The 18,927-nt window shown below is 38.3% G+C and overlaps 1 protein-coding gene and 1 pseudogene across 1 annotated transcript; both read left to right on the forward strand.

Annotated features, from left to right (window-relative positions):
* The first annotated feature begins 207 nt into the window (after window positions 1-207).
* LOC122699622 lies at window positions 208-2,472 on the forward strand (annotated as a pseudogene).
* Window positions 2,473-12,815: 10,343 nt separating this feature from the next.
* On the forward strand, window positions 12,816-13,766 carry LOC122699676 (olfactory receptor 52A1-like). The gene has a single exon (XM_043911962.1). The coding sequence runs from the start codon at window positions 12,816-12,818 to the stop codon at window positions 13,764-13,766; it is 951 nt and encodes a 316-aa protein (XP_043767897.1).
* Window positions 13,767-18,927: the final 5,161 nt, after the last annotated feature.

The following is an 18,927-nucleotide window of genomic DNA, read 5'->3' on the forward strand; positions in this document are numbered from 1 at the left end:
GGATATCTTTCTTAAAAACTGTGATTTATATCTTTGGGTCTTTCTTTCATACTTTAGATATGTAAATGAGATGGATGATATGATCTTGGATTTCCATAAAATCAGAAAGACTCAAGATGTTGACTTAGGGTGAAAAGTAAAGGTAGAAAAGGAAGTAGTAGCTTTAACTGAGAAACATTTGTTTGCAGCAGAAGACCCAAGGAGATTATGTCCATTCCCAGCACCACAGTCTTCATGCCTTCTGTGTTGGCCCTAAAAGGGATCCCAGGCCTAGAGTCTGTGCAGTGTCAGATTGGGATTCCATTCTGTGTCATGAATCTCATTCCTATGATTAGAAATTTCCTGCTGTTTATCATTATCAAATCAGAACACAGTTTCCACGAGGCCATGTACATTTTCCTAGGCATGCTAGGAGTCACTAATATTGCCCTTCAGACCAGCATTGTGCTCAAGATGCTTAGAATTTTCTGGTTTCATGTAGCAGATTTATTTTGATTCCTGATTGCCTCAAAAGTGGCTTATTCACACATTACAGTGCATAGAGGTGGGCATCTGCTTGCCGTGGCCCTGGACCACTAAGTCGCCATCCACTGAGACACAGTGCCATCTTCACCCACCATTTAGTTACCCAAAATCAAGGCTGTGGTACCACTCAGGGCTACACCCTTGTGTCTGCATGTGCTCTAAGCCGCTTCAGTTGTGTCCATCTCTGAGACGCTGTGGACTGGAGCCTGCTAGGCTCCTCTGTCCATGGGATGCTCCAGGCAAGAATACTGAAGTGGGTTGCCATTTCCTCCTCCAGGGGATCTTGCCAACCCAGGGACTGAACCCGCTTCTCTTACATCTCCTGCATGGGCAGGCAGGTTCTTTACCACTAGTGTCACCTGGAAAGACTCTGGTACCTAATACTGATAAAGTTCTAGTTATAATTTTATCATCCAAGAGTCATATCCCACTCCTAATGTGAGCATACAGCCATTGTGAAACTGATTGCAGGAAATGTCTGGGTCAACAGAATCTATGGTTTGTTTGTGGCTTTCACTGTTGCAAGAGAGTTTCAGGAAAACATCTATTTATGATTTATTGACCATGCCAAAGCCTTTGACTGTGTGGATCACAATAAACTGTGGAAAATTCTGAGATAGGAATACCAGACCACCTGACCTGCCTCTTGAGAAACCTGCATGCAGGTCAGGAAGCAATAGTTACAACTGGACATGGAACAACAGACTGGTTCCAAATAGGGAAAGGAGTATGTCAAGGCTGTATATTGTCACCCTGCTTATTTAACTTATATGCAGAGTACATTATGAGAAACGGTGGGCTGGAGGAAGCACAAGCTGGAATCAAGATTGCAGGGAGAAATATCAATAACCTCAGATATGCAGATGAAACCACCCTTATGGCAGAAAGTGAAGAACTAAAAAGCCTCTTGATGAAAGTGAAAGAGGAGAGTGAAAAAGTTGGCTTAAAGCTCAACATTCAGAAAACTAAGATCATGGCATCTGGTCCCATCACTTCATGGCAAATATATGGGGAAATAGTGGATACAGTGCTAACTTTATTTTTATGGGCTCCAAAATCACTGCAGATGGTGATTACAGCCATGAAATTAAAAGACGCTTACTCCTTGAAAGGAAAGTTATGACCAACATAGACAGCATATTAAAAAACAGAGACATTACTTTACCAACAAAGGTCTGTCTAGTCAAGGCTCTGGTTTTTCCAGTGGTCATGTATGGATGTGAGAGTTGGACTATAAAGAAAGCTGAGCACTGAAGAATTGATGTTTTTGAACTGTGGTGTTGGAGAAGACTCTTGAGAGTCCCCTGGACTGCAAGGAGATCCAACCAGTCCATCCTGAAAGAAATCAGTCGTGGGTGTTCATTGGAAGGACTGATGTTGAAGCTGAAACTCCAATATTTTGGCCACATGATGTGAAGAGCTGACTCCTTGGAAAAGACCCTGATGTTGGGAAAGATTGAAGGCAGGAGCAGGAGACGACAGAGGATGAGATGGTTGGATGGCATCACCAACTCAATGGACATGAGTTTCAGTAAACTCTGGGAGTTGGTGACGGACAGGGAGGCCTGGCGTGCTGCGGATCTTGGGGTCCAAAGAGTCGGACATAACTGACCAACTGGACTGAACTTCACTGTTGCAGGGTTTGGCCTCACATTCATTACATTGTCCTATGTATAGTTATTTATCACGGCTTTTTCTTTTGATCCAGAAGGAGGCAAGGTTGAAAGCATTCAATACTTGTATCACTCATATTGGTGTCTTCCTCCAACTCTACCTCCCTGCCTTCTTCTCCTTCTTTGACATAGGTTTGGTTCTCACATCTCCCCTTACATCCACAGCCTCATTTCTAGCATTTACTTGGTGTTCCCTCCATTTCTCAATCTACTTGTCTATGGTGCAAAGACTAAGCATATACTTATGCATATGGTAAAAATATTCTCTTCATAAAATTTACTATGAATAATGCATCGTGCGTTTTTCTTTGTGCATAGTAACAAAATTTCAAAACAAAATAAAACTACAAAAATCCATGTTTTTGAAATTCTTTAGTTTTCTCTTTAAGTTTTATTTTTGTTGTTTTTAATTTGCGGTCAAAAACCAGTTTTCATAATCTGGCATGACAGCTATGTGATATAGATTCGGGTACTGTATCAGGGTAAAGAAATTAAGAAACATAAAAGAGTAAACTAGTGAACATAGGTTCTTTCCTTTTCTTTCAGAAATGGTGATGTAATGACCAATTCAGGAAGGAGCTTCTTGGTGCAAATAATGTTATAAACCTCAGTTGTGTTGTTACACATTGTCTCCTTTGCAAAAAAATCCCTTAAGCTGTACAAAGTATCATTTCTGTACTTATATTAGACTTTAATATAAAGTTTAAAATATTAAGTAAGTGGATCCTCAAAAATGAAACAAAACAAAGGACAAAGGCAAAAAGTCTGAGGAGTTGGTATAGGTTGAAGGAGTCTAAAGAGATATGAATATAAAGTGCATTGTATAATCCTGAATTGAATTTTAGGCATGAAAAATATACACAAAGGTCTTTGGGCTATGTTTAACCTCGGATATGGACCAACGCTTAGGTTATAATATCACTTCAGTGCTAAATGTCCTGATACTGGCTATAGTACTACAGTTAGGCAGTGGACTGTCCTTTTCCTAGGGAAGCATATAAATGTTTAGGCACAAAGGAACACTATGTCTTGAATTTACTCATAAACCCTTCATAAATATTATCTATCATATATCTATCGAATTGTTCAGAGGTAAAGCAAAATTGAGCATAATGTAAAAAAATACGTAAATCTGGGTAAATTGCATAAGGAAGCTTCTTATAATACTTTTGACAACTTCTATACATCAATGTAAGACGTGTTTGTATCAAGCACTGCTCTTTAAATATCTCAATTTAGAAATGGCTGCCATTATTCTTTCAGTCAACCAATCCAGAAGCATCATTTGCCTTTGATGTTGGCCACAATTCCACATTGTACATGTAACCAATCATCTAATCTTAGTATTTATCTCTAAAGTATCCTCAAATAATTTATCTTCTCTCCATTAGTCAGTAGCTATTCTTTTTTTTAGTCTTACATATGATCTTATAAAAAATAAAATACTATGTTTTTCGTCTTTCATTTGCTGGCAGTTTTCATTGAAACATAAAGTACTTGATGCATCTGTATCTTATTCCTAATATTTTGTATGCAAACATGTATTTTTTGCCTGGCTGACCTCTATCCGATATTTAGAATTTAGTTAAATGTTTCCTCTAAGAAATTTAGCCATTTTCCTTATTTTTTTCTCTACATCTCCTAATAGCGCTCATAGCATGCATCACAGCACCTCTTCCTTTTCTCTGTGTGTAACTTCTTTTTTCATATAGGTCACATGTGTCATCTCTTTGTATTCTCCTGACCTACACATACATGTTACATTATAAATATGAATAAATGTATATTGTATGAAGGATTTAGACAATAAATGCACAAAAAATTCTACCAAAATTTTCATAATGAGCATTTATTCTCACAATAGAATAATTTAAATGGTTTCCTAATGAAGACATATGGCGGAAGAGATGTTCCAAACTGAAATAACTTAAATCATTTAATCTTTTCCTATTTGTGGAATAAAAATTTTTTTCTACTATTAAATTAGTTTCAACTAATATCCTTTACTTTTTAGAGAGTTTAAGGTTGACAGAAAATTGAATAAAAAGTCAGAGTTCCCATATAAACTTATCTGCAGAATGAATATTTAACAATTACACCTGAACTAAGCTGCATTGTCAGTCACAAAATCGCGTCACCACATTTATTTGATGTATCCTAAATTTAAAAAAGCATATATCTAATATTTCTTCCTGTATGGTCTGCATATACCATATGAAGTAAGTTTTTGGTTTATTGAGATATAATTTGCATACCATATAGCACACTCTTTAGAGAGTATTAATCTCTGGTTTTTGACATATCCAAAAACCCATGCAATCATCACTACTATCAAATTCCAGTACATTTTCATCATCCGAATAAAGATACTCCATCCCCCTTAGCAGCCACTCCCATTCTCCAAACCCATTTCATGGCACACATTAATTGACTTTCTGTGTCTGTGATTTCTCATCTCTGGACATCTTATGTAAGTGAAATGAGACAATATTTTGCCTTTCAGTCTGGTTTCTTTGACTTAGAATAATGTTCTCAAGATTCATTTGGGTTGCAGCATAAATAAGAATGTCATTTACTTTCATTCTTGAATGATATTCTATTGCATGAGGTACCTGAGTCTACTCGCACCAGGGAGCAGATCTCTGGCCATAAATCTTATCCATAGTCCCCTTCTCTGTCTGCATGGTAAGGATGTCCATCTTTATTCAAAAAATTCCATAGAAAGTATAAGCATGTCTAGACCCTTTACATTTATATTTCTCAGATTTCAATTAAATTTATTTCTTTTTATTTGATGATGTGCACCTGTTTTGTTTTATTTTTTGTGTGTGTTTTATTTTTTCTGGTACAAATCCTCAGCTATGGATGATTTCAATCTGCTGATATGAATCACTGAGTGCCCAGATGCAAAGATGTGCACACACCCTGATCCTGGCTGAGCTGCGTTCCCTCATATAACTGCCCTCAATCCATTACCATTGCTTTCTCTAGGAGGATGACAAGTTTATGGCAGTTTGATATGAGGATGTGGTCAGAGAGTCTTAATTCAAAAGGAATAGGACTACTGAATGGGGATGACCCAATGACACAGGACAAAACCAGTGTGACTTTAAGTAAGGTCATCAGGTAATCCAGGGTTGTTAGCCTCTCTCTTGTACTGGTCAGTGAATCAAAGTTTATTCCCTTCATAATATTAAAGCTTAAAATCCTATTGGAAGGCACAAAGTCTTCTTTCAACCTAGTAAATACCTGTCCTAAATAACAGTTTCAGGTTGGGAAGTTGATATCAATTTGTGAAAATATATACAATCCTTTCATAATAATTCTGAATATGACTGGAACAACTTGGAGAGAGATAATTTGGATACTGGAAAGATTTGTGTAATCAGCTCTTACAAGGGAGAAGCTCAGAAATTGTCTGTAACTGAGGCTCTGAGGTGAATGTTCCGAAGTCAGCACCTATTAGGACCCTAAATAAAAAGACAGTGACCTTAAATAAGAAATATAGAATTAGATTAAAAACATATTATTTTAGTTCTCTGTCAGTATGTCTATGCTGACTAGTCTGAATATCTCAAGTTGTTTTTATTTACCTTTATTGTCCCATTATTTTTGTAAATAAGTGTCATTGATTTGTTTTTTCTGGTCTTTGGCACTGTCTTCTCTTAGGGATTTTTAAAAAGAGGCTCATTTTGGTTCCGAGTCCTAAAATGAAACCAAAGTTTGAGAATTATTTTTAGATGCTAAACCATCTATTAGAGAAAAAGTTTTGTATGTTCTGAATGATAGTGTGCTTTCTTTTCCATCCTTGTCCCCAGTGAAATTTAACATGCACCAGAGATTAGTGAAAACCAGTCCCCAGGTGCATCCTATAGTATAAAACATTCACCCTTCACTATCTGAAATGTCAGAGCATTTTCTCCTTTATGGCTTCTCTGTGTATTATCACAGATGAGCCCTGGTAAGTCTTTGGGGCTAGAGATTCTGCACTGATTATGGGAAACCGGAGGGTTGGTTTCAAAAAGAATGTATATGGCAGGTGATCCAATATAATTCCAGGATGAAAAAGAAAAACAAAACAATACAGTCTTATAGTAGTTGAGTGTTCAGTCACTAGGGGGATGTGTCCCATGCTTTTCAAAGCATTTTGAATCAGTTAACACTACCCATGGTGACAAGCTGTAAAGCAAGTTTGAAAAAAGAAAGATTTTTGGAGAATGTCTGTGTTGACAGATGAATGGAAATCCTGTTTGTTCAAAGGTCAGGAAATTACACATGCTCAGACTGGAAAAGATGCAGGAAAAAAGATACCCATCAAGTAATTCTGTAGAAATGCTCTTTCACATAAAGGACTCATCTAACATCTCAAGATATTTGTGAGAAAAAGAGAAATGTGCATTGATTAACAGCTGGCATTTATTGACAAATCAGTGCACCTTATGATTCCTTCCAAATATTTAAATGGCTTATATCATGTAGTACCGTCACATCATAATTTGTTTCTATCCATGATACTTCTTTATAATAAAGAAACTGAGACAATGTAAAATTTCATAACTGAGTGCAGGGCAGGCAAAGCTAAGTAGGACCATCCAGAATTTAAGTTCTGTTGAGTGGCTTCAGATCCTGGACAATTAACAGCTATGACCCATGGCTAATTTGTATCATTGGAGCATATATTTGAGACTTTATTTTTAAAAAGAGGCAATTTAAGGTTCATTATAAAGAAGACCTATTTGCCATCTGGAGCTTTCCTAAAACATGATAAGCTATTTCAGAAAACAAAAAGAGTCCTCTGTATTCACTGGAGGACTTGAGACAGATCAGTGGATGAATGAGATCAGTGGAGACTTTCAAGAGGAAATATTCCTGAGATTGTAGAGAGTGTGGAATTAGAGCCCTGGATTCCTTGACTCTTTTAGATGCTGTGATTTGGCTTGATTTAAAATTGGAGTTGTAAGGAATACTAATAATTCAGATTTTATGCTACTAGATGACCAAGGTATATTTACCAGGGCTTATGAATTTCAAAACTTTAAGATAACTTTACTCCTTTTCTAAACACACAGAGTGTTTTTCAGCTTGTCTTTTGTCATTCATTGCTGTAAATCTCAAACCAAACACTTTTAACCTCACCTCCTCTAATTTCTGCTACATAGAGAGTTTCCCAATTTCCGTTCTTATTATTCTTTTGCTGTATTGCATTACTTTATGATATACTTATGCACTGTCACAAGTGTGTTTGTGACTAGATCCCTTTACACTTAGCTGCCACGTTTTTCAAGCCATTAATTAACTTCCCAGCAGATGATATTTTTTGACCTTCCACAGAAACCTATTCTTCAACCCCAAAATGAAAAATCAAATGTGTTAAAATAATAACTTCACATGTGATAGTCAATCCTTTATATTAACCATCGTTTCTGCTTATGAACTGATTTATATGTGATAAATGTTTATTGATATACAGCCTCACCATATCTCACAGGCTTCTGTGATTTTTGTACAAACTCTCTTGGAGTGCCCTTCTCCATCTCTTTTATCTGGTTAATTTCTATTGAAAAATGATTCCCTTTTATAAGCAATTTATTCTGCACATTTGGATTAAATCTTAAAACTATCAATTCTTATACATTAAAAACTGTTTGTTTTCCTGCTGTATAAAACTATACAACAATGTTTAGCAACTGAGCTGATGTGCTGTTCCTTTCACATCCAGGAGATATTTGGTGATACCTGAACATATTTTTCACTGCCAAAACAAGAGAGAGCTACTGACATCCAATGTTTAGAAAATAGGAATGTTGCTGAACATTCTACAATGCAGAATATTACCCCAAAACAAAAACTTGATTTGAACTACAAGCCAGCTGCACCAAGGTTAGCAAACCCGGGCCTTCCCTGGTGGTTCAGATAGTAAAGGCTCTGCCTGTAATGCAGGAGACCCAGGTTCGATCCTTGGGTCTGAAGATCCCTTGGAAAAGGAAATGGCAACTCAGTACTCCAGTACTCCAGTACTCTTGCCTGGAAAATCCCATGACGGAGGAGTCTGGTGGGCTACAGTCCATGTGGTCACAAAGAGTCAGACACGACTGACTGATTTCACCTTTTCTCTTTTCTTTAGGAAACCCTGCCTTAGAAGAGTATCTTCAGGACTGATAAAGTTGTGTCAATGAAAAAAATAATCTAAGAAGTGGAAAATTGTATTTGTGCCCAATTGAACATTGGGGTTCCCTGGTAGCTCAGATGGAGAAAATTCTGCCTGCCATGTAGAAGACCCAGATTTGATCCCTGAGTTGGTAAGATCCCCTAGGGAAGGGAATGGTTACCCACTTCAGTATTCTTGCCTGGAGAATTACTTGGATAGAGAAGCCTGACAGATTACAGTCCATAGGGTAACAAAGAGTCATATAACAGAGTGACTAACACTTTACCACTCCTGTACAACCTGCCTCTCTTCACTCTCCACCTCTTAAAGTCTTCACTGGTGACTCAGATAGTAAAAAAAAAAAAAAAAATGCCATCTTAAAAAAAAAAAATCCCCTAGGAGATGTAGGTTCAAAGAAAGTAAGGGAAAACCACCAGGACATTCAGGTATGACCCAAATCAAATCCTTTATGATCTTACAGTGGAAGTGACAGATATATTCAAGGGATTAGATCTCATACACAGAGTTCCTGAAGAACTATGGACAGAGGTTCACAACATTGTACAGGAGGCATTGACCAAAACCGTCCCAAGAAAAATAAATGCAAGAAGCCAAAATGGTTGTCTGAGGAGGCCTTACAAATAGCTGAGAAAAGAAGAGAAGTGAAAGGCAAAGGACAAAAAGAAAGATATAACCAACTGAATGCAGAGTTCGAAAGAATAGCAAGGAGAGATAAGAAAGCTTTCTTAAGTGAACAATGAAAAGAAAGAGGAAAACAATAGAATGGGAAAAAGTAAAGATATCATCAAGAGAATTAGAGATACCAAGTGAACACTTCATGCAAAGATGGGCACAATAAAGGATAGAAATGGCAAGGACCTAACAGAAGCAGGAGAGATTAAGAAAACATGGCAAGAATACACAGAAAAACAATATTAAAAAAGGTCTTAATGACCCAAATAACCACAATGGTGAGGTCATTCACCTAGAGCTAGAATCCTGCAGTGTGAAGTTGAGTGGGCCTTAGGAAGCATTACTACAAGCAAAGCTAGTAGAGGTGATGAAATTCCAGCTGAGCTATTTAAAATCTAAACGATGATGTTATTAAAGTGCTGCACTCAATATGCTCCCAAATTTGGAAATCTTGACAACGTTTTTGTTTGTTGAGTTGTCCACAACAGCCAGGAGACTGGAAAAGGTCAGTTTTTATTCCAATCCCAAAGAAAGGCGGAGACAAAAAATCTTCAAATTATTGAACAACTGGGCTCATTTCACATAGTAGCGAGGTAATGTTCAAAATCCTTCAGCTAGGCATGAACAGTATGTGAGGTGAAAACTTCAAAATGTACAAGCTGGATTTAAAAAATCAGAGGAATCAGAGATCATGTTGCCAACATCTGTTGGATCGTAGAAAAAAGCAAGAGAATTCCAGAAAATCATCCACTCTGCTTCATTGATTACATTAAAGCCTTTGACTGTGTGGATCACAACAAACTGTGGAAAATTCTTCAAGAGATGAAAATACCAGACCACCCTACCTGCCTGCTGAGAAATCTGTGCTGGCCAAGAAGCAACATTTAGAGCCAGATATGGGGCAATGCACTGGTTCAAAATTGGAAAACGGGTACATCAACTCTGTGTATTGTCCCCTTGTTTCTGTAACTTATATGCATGTACATCATGTGGAATGCCAGGCTGGATGATGCACAAGCTAGAATCAAGATTGCCAGGAGAAATATCAATAACTTCTGATATACAGGTGACACCACCTTAATGGCAGAAAGTGAAGAGGGCTTAAAGAGCCTCCTGATGAAGGTGAAAGAAGAAAGTGAAAAATTTGGCCTAAAACTCAACATTAAAAAAATGAAGATGATGACATCTGGTCCCATCACTTCATGGCAAATAGAGGGGGAAACAATGGAAGCAGTGACAGATCATATTTTCTTGGGCTCCAAGATCACTGCTGATGGTGACTGCACCCATGAAATTAAATGACAGCTGGCTCCTAGGAAGAAAGCTTATGAGAAACCTAGACATCTTATTAAAATGCAGAGACATCACCTTGCCAACAAATGTCCATCTAGTCAAAGATATGGTTTTTCCAGTAGTCATGTACGGATGTGAGAGTTGGACCATTAAGAAGGCTGAGAGCCAAAGAACTGATACCTTTTAATTATTATGTTGGAGAAGACTCTTTTTTTTTTTTCCTGCTTTTATTTTTATTTTATTTATTTATTGTTTGAAGTTTTTACTAGTTGGAGGCTAATTACTTCACAACATTTCAGTGGGTTTTGTCATACATTGATATGAATCAGCCATAGAGTTACACGTATAAGAGTCCCTTGGACTACAAGGAGATCAAATCAGTCAATCCTAAAGGAAATCAACCCTGAATATTCAATGAAAGAACTGATGCTGAAGCTGAAGTTTCAATACTTTGGCCACCTGATGTGAAGAGCTGACTCTTTGGAAAAACCTTGATGATGGGGAAGACAGAGGGCAGGAGGAGAAGAGGATGACAGAAGGTCAGATGGCTGAATGGTATCACGGACTCGATGGACATGAGTTTGAGCAAGCTCTGGGAGATAGTGAAGGACAGGGAAGCCTGGTGTGTTCCAGTTCATGGCATTGTAAAGAGTCAAGGATGACTTAGTGACTGAACAACAAATTGAAGATTATAAACCAGGAACATCATCTGAGGAAGCTCTGAGAACTGTACCCCCTATTAGAAGTCAAAGCAGAGTTATATAAATTTTTTGAAACAGCTGTATTTTACTGATGTGTTATTGATAGTCTACAATATTCACATCTGCAAGTACTGTTTGGTTGGTCGTTGTGACCCCTTACAAGACCATGAATCCCGTTTTCATGCTCCCATTACACAGCGACCACTAAGTATTCTAGATTACCTATTTCATGAAGAATTCATGAGCCTCAATTAGACAATTCTCATATTAATGGAAGCTAGGTGAAAGTCACTCAGTCATGTCAGACTCTACGAACTCATGGACTACACAGTTTATGAAATTCTCAGGCCAGGATACTGGAGTGGGTAGCCTTTTGCTTCTCCAGGGACTCTTCCCAACCCAGGGATCGAATCCAGGTCTCCTCCTTTGCATGCAGATTTTTTACCAACTGAGCTAACAGGGAAGCCCAAGTATTCCAGATTATCTATTTCATGCAGAATACATGAACCTCAATTAGACGATTCTCAAATGAATGGCCGTTATGTACGTTTTAAACCCAAGAAACAGCCTGTATTTCAGTCAAGGTACACTTTTGCCCATGCCCTATACCCCTGAGCCGTTAAGAATGAGTCCTCTTGCAACTCTATGTTGATGATGCTGTTTCCCTTATGTCCTAGAGATTCCCTCTCCTCTAGGTATCTTATACTACATATAAAAGAAATTTTTTAATCTTTGATTCAAAATCTTTAATTTTTAAGCACACGATAAATTTTATGTACCTCAGCTTTTAGAAATATGGGCAAAAATAGTACAGTTTTGTTAGAAACGTAAAAGGTAACAAAGAACTTTTCCCCAAATTTGCTAAATGCACATGGATTTGAGTGATCTTTCCTTCAACTCTTCCTTCACATTCTCATAAAGAACTACCAATCTTACATAAAGACAGATTGCATTGATTGGTAGACAAACATAATATGCTTTTGAATGACAAGAGTTTCTACCTCTATCTTCTTTAATAGGGGATTTTTCATTCTAATATACTGATCAGAGATTGTGCATTTGCTGGTCCAAGCCAACTGTGCCTGATTTAGAGACAGCTAAGAAAAAGAGATGCTTCCCAGGTGGTCCTAGTGGGAAAGAACCCGCCTGTCACTGCAGAGGACTTAAGAGATGCAGGTTCTATTCCTGAGTCAGGAAGATCCCCTGGGGGAGGTCATGGCAAGCCACTCCAGCATTCTTGCCTGGAGATTCCCGTGGACAGAGGACCCTGGTAGGCACAGTCCTTGCAGTCGCAAAGAGTTGGAAACGACGGAAGTGACTTAGCAAGCAGCCAATAGAGGAAAAGAGACTAGTAAAGCTGTTAATTGAAATATGTAATGTGGAGAGATCCATTAAACTCTGATTAAAACTCAACTTTCACACAATATAAACAAGTTTATTTTCTTTCCCCACAGGTCTGGAATGAATAAGAGTCAATACAGCAGTTTCTTTCCCAATGCAGTTGTTTTTCAGATTTAAAAGCACTGCCCATCTCTGCACATCACATTTTATTGTGGTACAAGAACTATGGTACTGTGGCTGTGGATGTCTTTCCTAAAAACTGTGATGTCTCTCTGTTGACCTTTGTTTTACCCTTTACATGTAAATGAGACTGATTGTATTATCCAAGATTTCCACATAAATCAGAGAGACTCAATATGAAGACTTTGGGCGAAAACAGGAAGATGGAAAGAAAATAGGATTGAATGAGAAACTTGGGTTTGCATCAGGAGACTCAGGATTATGTCCATTTCCAACGTTACAATCTTCATGCCTTCTGTGTTGACCCTTATAGGGATCCCAGGCCTAGAATCTGTGCAGTGCTGGATTGGGATTCCATTTTGTGCTATGTATCTAATTGCTATGATTGGAAATTCCCTGCTTTTGATTATCATCATATCAGAACACAGCCTCCATCAGCCCATGTATATTTTTCTATGCATGCTAGGAGTCACAGACATTGCTCTCAGCACAAGCATTGTGCCCAAGATGCTTGGAATCTTCTGGTTTCATGTAACAGAGATATATTTTGATTCTTGCTTGCTTCAAATGTGGCTCATCCACACACTTCAGTGCACAGAATCAGGCATCCTCCTGGCCATGGCCCTGGACCGCTATGTAGCCATCTGTTATCCACTCAGACATGCTGCCATCTTCTCTCACCACTTAGTCACTCAGATAGCAGCTATGGTAACACTCAGGGCAGCCATTCTTGTAGCAGCATGCCTAGTACTGATAAAGCTCCGATTACAGTTTTATCATACAACAATCATCTCTCATTCCTACTGTGAACATATGGCTGTTGTGAAACTGGCTGCAGAAAATATCAGGGTCAACAAAATCTGCGGTTTGCTTGTGGCCTTCATTGTTGCCGGGCTTGACATTGTATTAATCACATTGTCCTACATACAGATATTCATCACAGTTTTTCGTTTGCCTCAGAAGGAGGCGAGGTTAAAAGCATTCAACACTTGTGTCGCTCACATCTGTGTCTTCCTCCAGTTCTACTCCCTTGGTTTCTTCTCCTTCTTTGCACATAGATTTGGTTCTCACATCCCTCCTTATATTCACATCCTCTTTTCTAGCACTTATCTGCTAGTGCCTCCATTTCTTAATCCACTTGTCTATGGTGCAAAGACCAAGCAGATCCGTGTGCATATGGTAAGAATACTTTGTTCAAAAAATTTACTGTAATAAAAGTTTTTATGTTTATCTTTGTGTGAAGAGCAACACTATTTCACAACATGTTAAAACAATGAAAATCCCTGTTATTGGAAATGCTCAACTTTTCTATTTAATTTTCTTCAACTTGCCAGAATGCTAGCTATTAGCTATTAGGGCATGACAGCAGTCAATAGGATTGTCGATCTTAGCTGGATAATGAGAATGGGGAACATAAAGGAGGAAAATAGTGAATGTTTCTCTTTTACATTTCTCTTTTATTCTTCTTACTACCTGCTTGAGTGTCCTCTTGTAAATATCCAACTCTGGAAAGATTCACAAATTATGGATCTCTCAATGAATTTAGATACACCCAAGGCTTAATGTTCTGCAGTGTCCAGGTACTCAATAAATCTAGTTCTTTATTTTGTTTCTTGGTCATCTGGGTCTTCTTTCAAAAAAAAAAAAAAAAGAAAAAAATGGAGGAAGTGTATGTTACTGTTCTTATCAAAAACAAAGCAAAACAGAAATTCGACCTTTATGTTAATAATGATAAAATAAAGTCTAAAAATTTCAGTATATTTTCAGGGTCATTCAAGAAGTTATAGGCACACAAAGCATGAACAGTAATGTGCTTGATTTTCCACAACAGTACTTTTTCTGCTGTTTTCATCATTTATTTTTTAATTAATTCATCTAGTGTTATTAAAATCTTAGGCCATTATAAATACTATGCTACAGAATAGCAGCATAATGGCAAATTTGACACAGCGATTAATTGTATTGAGTTTGTAAACTTTGCAGCCAAATGAGAGGAAAAGAGACACATGACAATGAGAGAGAAATGGTTGTAGAATGCACAGATTAATCTCCAGATTTTGTAGGAAATTAAATACTCAGAGGCCCAGAGTGTCAGTCTCTCACATGGTGAGAAACGTCCAGTCTTCATGGGAATTTTATTGTTCTGACTCCCTTGGGTCCAGGTGTGGAAAAGCACACTGTCTACTCTCCCAAGATCAGGGAATAATGAAGCTACAGGACAAATTGTGAATGCCCTCACTCCCTCAAGTGCTAAGATTTGAGCAGGAAATGGGAAAATCGTGGGCAGGAGTGATGATCGTCAGTAGTAGCAGTAGAGATAAACACAACTTAGTAAGCCATGGCAACTATTAATAACTTACTTAGTGAATTTTTCTTCAGTTTTAGGTTTGAACTATAATTCTGAGAACACAGAAAAAAAAGCTGATTCTGTATTATTTTGCCAACGAAATGGATACTAAAATCAAACTTTAATTTATGGCCTAAAGTTTTTATCCTATCATAGCAAAGGAGATTTTAGAAATTTGGGAAACAATTTCAGAACAGTTTTCAGTTAACAATAAATAAAGGTGTACATTAGGGCAGGTAATTTGACAATGCTAATTAAAATTTAAAATGTGTACAATCTTCATTGCCAGGAAACCTCAGTTCAGTTCAGTTCAGTCTCTCAGTCATGTCATACTCTTTGCGACCCCATGAACTTCAGCACACCAGGTTTCCCTGTAGATCACCAACTCCCGGGGATTGCTCAAACTCATGCCCTTGAGTGGGTGATGCAATCCAACCATCTCATCCTCTGTCGTTCCCTTCTCCTGCCCCAAGTCTTTCCCAGAATCAGGGTCTTTTCCAATGAGTCAGTTCTTTGTATCAGGTGGCCAAAGTATTGGAGTTTCAGCTTCAGCCTCAGTCCTTCCAATGAACACCCAGGACTGATCTCCTTTAGGATGCACTGGTTGGACCTCCTTGCAGTCCAAGGGACTCTCAAGAGTCGTCTCCAATACCACAGTCCAAAAGCATCAATGCTTCTGCTCTCAACTTTCTTTATGATACAGTTCTCACACCCATACATGACTATTGGAAAAACTACAGCTTTGACTAGACAGACCTTTGTCGGCAAAGTAATGTCTCTGCTTTTTAATATGCTGTCTAGGTTTGTCTTAGCTTTTCTTCCAAGAAGCAAGTGTCTTTTAATTTCAGGGCTGCAGTAACCATCTGCAGTGATTTGGAGGCCAAGAAAATAAAGACTTTCATAGTTTCCATTGTTTCCCCATCTACATGTCATGAAGTGATGGGACCAGATATCGTGATCTTTGTTTTTTGAATGTTGAGTTTTAAGCCAGCTCTTTCACTCTCCTCTTTTATTTCATCAAGAGGCTCTTTAATTCCCTTTTGCTTTTTGCCATATGGGTGGTGTCATCTCCATTTCTGATGTTATTGATATTTCTCCTAGCAATCTTGATTTCAGCTTGTGCTTCATACAGCATGGAATTTCCCATGATGTACCCTGCATATAAGTTAAATAAACAGGGTGACAATGTACAGCCTTGATGTACTCCTTTCCCAGTTTGGAAACAACCATTGTTCCATGACCGGTTTTAACTGCTGCTTTTTGACCTGCATACAGGTTTCTCAGGAGGCAGGTAAGGTGGTCTGGCATTCCCATCTCTTGAAGAATGTTCCACAGCTTGTTTTGAGCCACACAGTCAATGGCTTTGGTGTAATCAATGAAGACAAAGTAGGTGTTTTTCTGGAACTCACTTGCTTTTTCTATGATCCAACAGACGTTGGCCATTTGATCTCTGGTTCCTCTGACATTTCTAAATCCAGCTTGAACACCTGGAAGTTTTTGATTGACATACTGTTGAAGCCTAGCTTGGAGAATTTTGAGCATTATGTTGCTAGTGTGTGAGATGGGTACAATTGTGAGGTAGTTTGAATATTCTTTGGCATTGCCTTTCTTTGGGATTGGAATGAAAACTGACCTTTTCCAGTCCTGTGGCCACTGCTGAGTTTCCAAATTTGTTGACATATTGAGTGCACTACTTTAACAGCATCATCTTTAAGATTTAAAATAGTTCCTCTGAAATTCCATCACCTCCACTAGCTTTATTCAAAGTGATGCTTCCTAAGGTCCACTTAACTTCACACTCTAGGATGTCTGACTCTAGGTGAGTGATCACACTATCGTGGTTATCTTGGTCATGAAGGTCTTTTTTGTGTAGCTCTTCTGTGGATTCTTGACACTTTTTAATATCTTCTGCTTCTATTAGGTCCATACCATTTCTGTCCTTTATTGTGCCCATCTTTGCATGATATATTGCCTTGGTGTCTCTAAATTTCTTGAAGAGATCTCTATCATTCCCATTCTATTTTTTTTTCCTGTATTTCTTTGCATTGATCACTTAGGAAGGCTTTCTTATCTCTCCTTGCTATTCTTTGGAACTCTGCATTCAGATGGCTATATCTTTGTTTTTCTTCCTTGCCTTTAACTTCTCTTCCTTTCTCAGCTATTTGTAAGACCTGCTCAGACAACCACTTTGCCTTTTTGCATTACCCCCACCCCCAGGGAATGGTCTTGATCACTGCCTCGCATACAATGTCACAAACCTCTGTCCATAGTTCTTCATGCACTCTTTCTATCAAATCTAATCCCTTGAATCTACTTGTCACTTCCACTGCATAATCATAAGGGCTTTGATTTAGGACGTACCTGAATGGTCTAGTGGTTTTCCCATTTTCTTCCATTTAAGTCTGGATTTTGCAATATGGAGTTCATGATCTGAGCCACAGTTCACTACTGGTCTTGTTTTTGCTGACTCTATAGTGCTTCTTCATCTACGACTGCAAAGTATATAATCAATCTGACTTTGGTTTTGACCATCTGGTGATGTCCATGTCAAGTCATTACTTGTTTTGTTGGAAGATAGCATTTTCAATGACCAGTGCATTCTCTTGGTAAAATATGTTATCCTTTGCCCTACTTCATTTTGTACTCCAAGGCCAAATTAGCCTGTTATTCCAGGTATCTCTTGACTTCCAACTTTTGCATTCCAGTCCCCTATGATGAAAAGGATATCTTTTTTTTTAGTGTTAGTTCTAGGAGGTCTTGTAGGTCATCATAGAACTGTTCAACTTCAACTTCTTTGGCATTTCTAGTTGGGGCATGGACTTGGGTTACTGTGATATTGAATGGAAACGAACAGAGACCATTCTGCCATTTTTGAGATTGCACCAAAGTACTCCATTAAGAGGCCACAGGACTGGAAAAGTTCAGTTTTCACTCCAATCCCAAAGAAAGGCAATGCCAAAGAATGCTCAAACTACCGCACAACTGCACTCATTTCACACACTGGTAAAGTAATGCTCAAAATTCTCCAAGCCAGGCTTCAGCAATATAGGAATTGTGTAATTCCAGATGTTCAAGCTGGTTTTAGAAAAGGCAAAGGGACAAGAAATCAAATTGCCAACATCTGCTGTATCATAGAAAAAAACAAGAAATTTCCAGAAAAACATCTATTTCTGCTTTATTGACAATGCTAAAGCCTTTGACTGTGTGGATCACAATAAACTGTGGAAAATTCTGAAAGAGATGGGAATACTAGACCACCTAGCCTGCCTGCTGAGAAACTTGTATGCAGGTCAGGAAGCAACAATTAGAACTGGACATGGAACAACAGACTGGTTCCAAATAGGAAAAGGAGTACATCAAGTCTGTATATTGTCACTCTGCTTATTTAACTTATAGGCAGAATACATCATGAGAAACTCTGGCTGGGAGAAGCACAAGCTGGAATCAAGATTGCTACCTAGGTTTGTCTTAGCTTTTCTTCCAAGGAGCCAGTGTCTTTTAGTTCCAGGGCTGAAGTCACCATCTGCAGTGATTTTGGCGGCCAATAAAATAAAGTCAGGCACTTTTTTCACTGTTTCTCCATCTATCTACCATGAAGTGATGTGACCGGATGTCATGATCTTTGTTTTCTGGATGTTGAGCTTTAAGCCAACTTTTTCACTCTTCTCTTTCACTTTCAAGAAGAGGTTCTTTAGTTCTTCAGTTTCTGCCATAAGGGTGGTATCATCTGCATATCTGAGGTTTTTGATATTTCTCCCAGAAATCTCGATTCCAGCTTGTGCTTCCTCCAGCCCAGCGTTTCTCATGATGTACCCTGCATGTAAGTTAAATAAGCAGGGTGACAATATACAGCCTTGATGGCCTCCTTTTCCTATTTGGGACCAGTCTGTTGTTCCATGTCCAGTTCTAACTGTTGCTTCTTGACCTGCATACAGATTTCTCAAGAGGCAGGTCAGGTGGTCTGGTATTCCCATCTCTTTCAGAATTTTCCACAGTTTGTTGTGATCCACATAGTAAAAGACTTTG

Source organism: Cervus elaphus, chromosome 1, assembly GCF_910594005.1.
Source record: "Cervus elaphus chromosome 1, mCerEla1.1, whole genome shotgun sequence".
Lineage (NCBI taxonomy): Eukaryota > Metazoa > Chordata > Mammalia > Artiodactyla > Cervidae > Cervus > Cervus elaphus.

Excerpts from the sequence above, each read along its gene's own strand:
- LOC122699676 (XM_043911962.1), top strand. The coding sequence starts at position 12,816 with ATGTCCATTTCCAACGTTACAATCTTCATGCCTTCTGTGTTGACCCTT.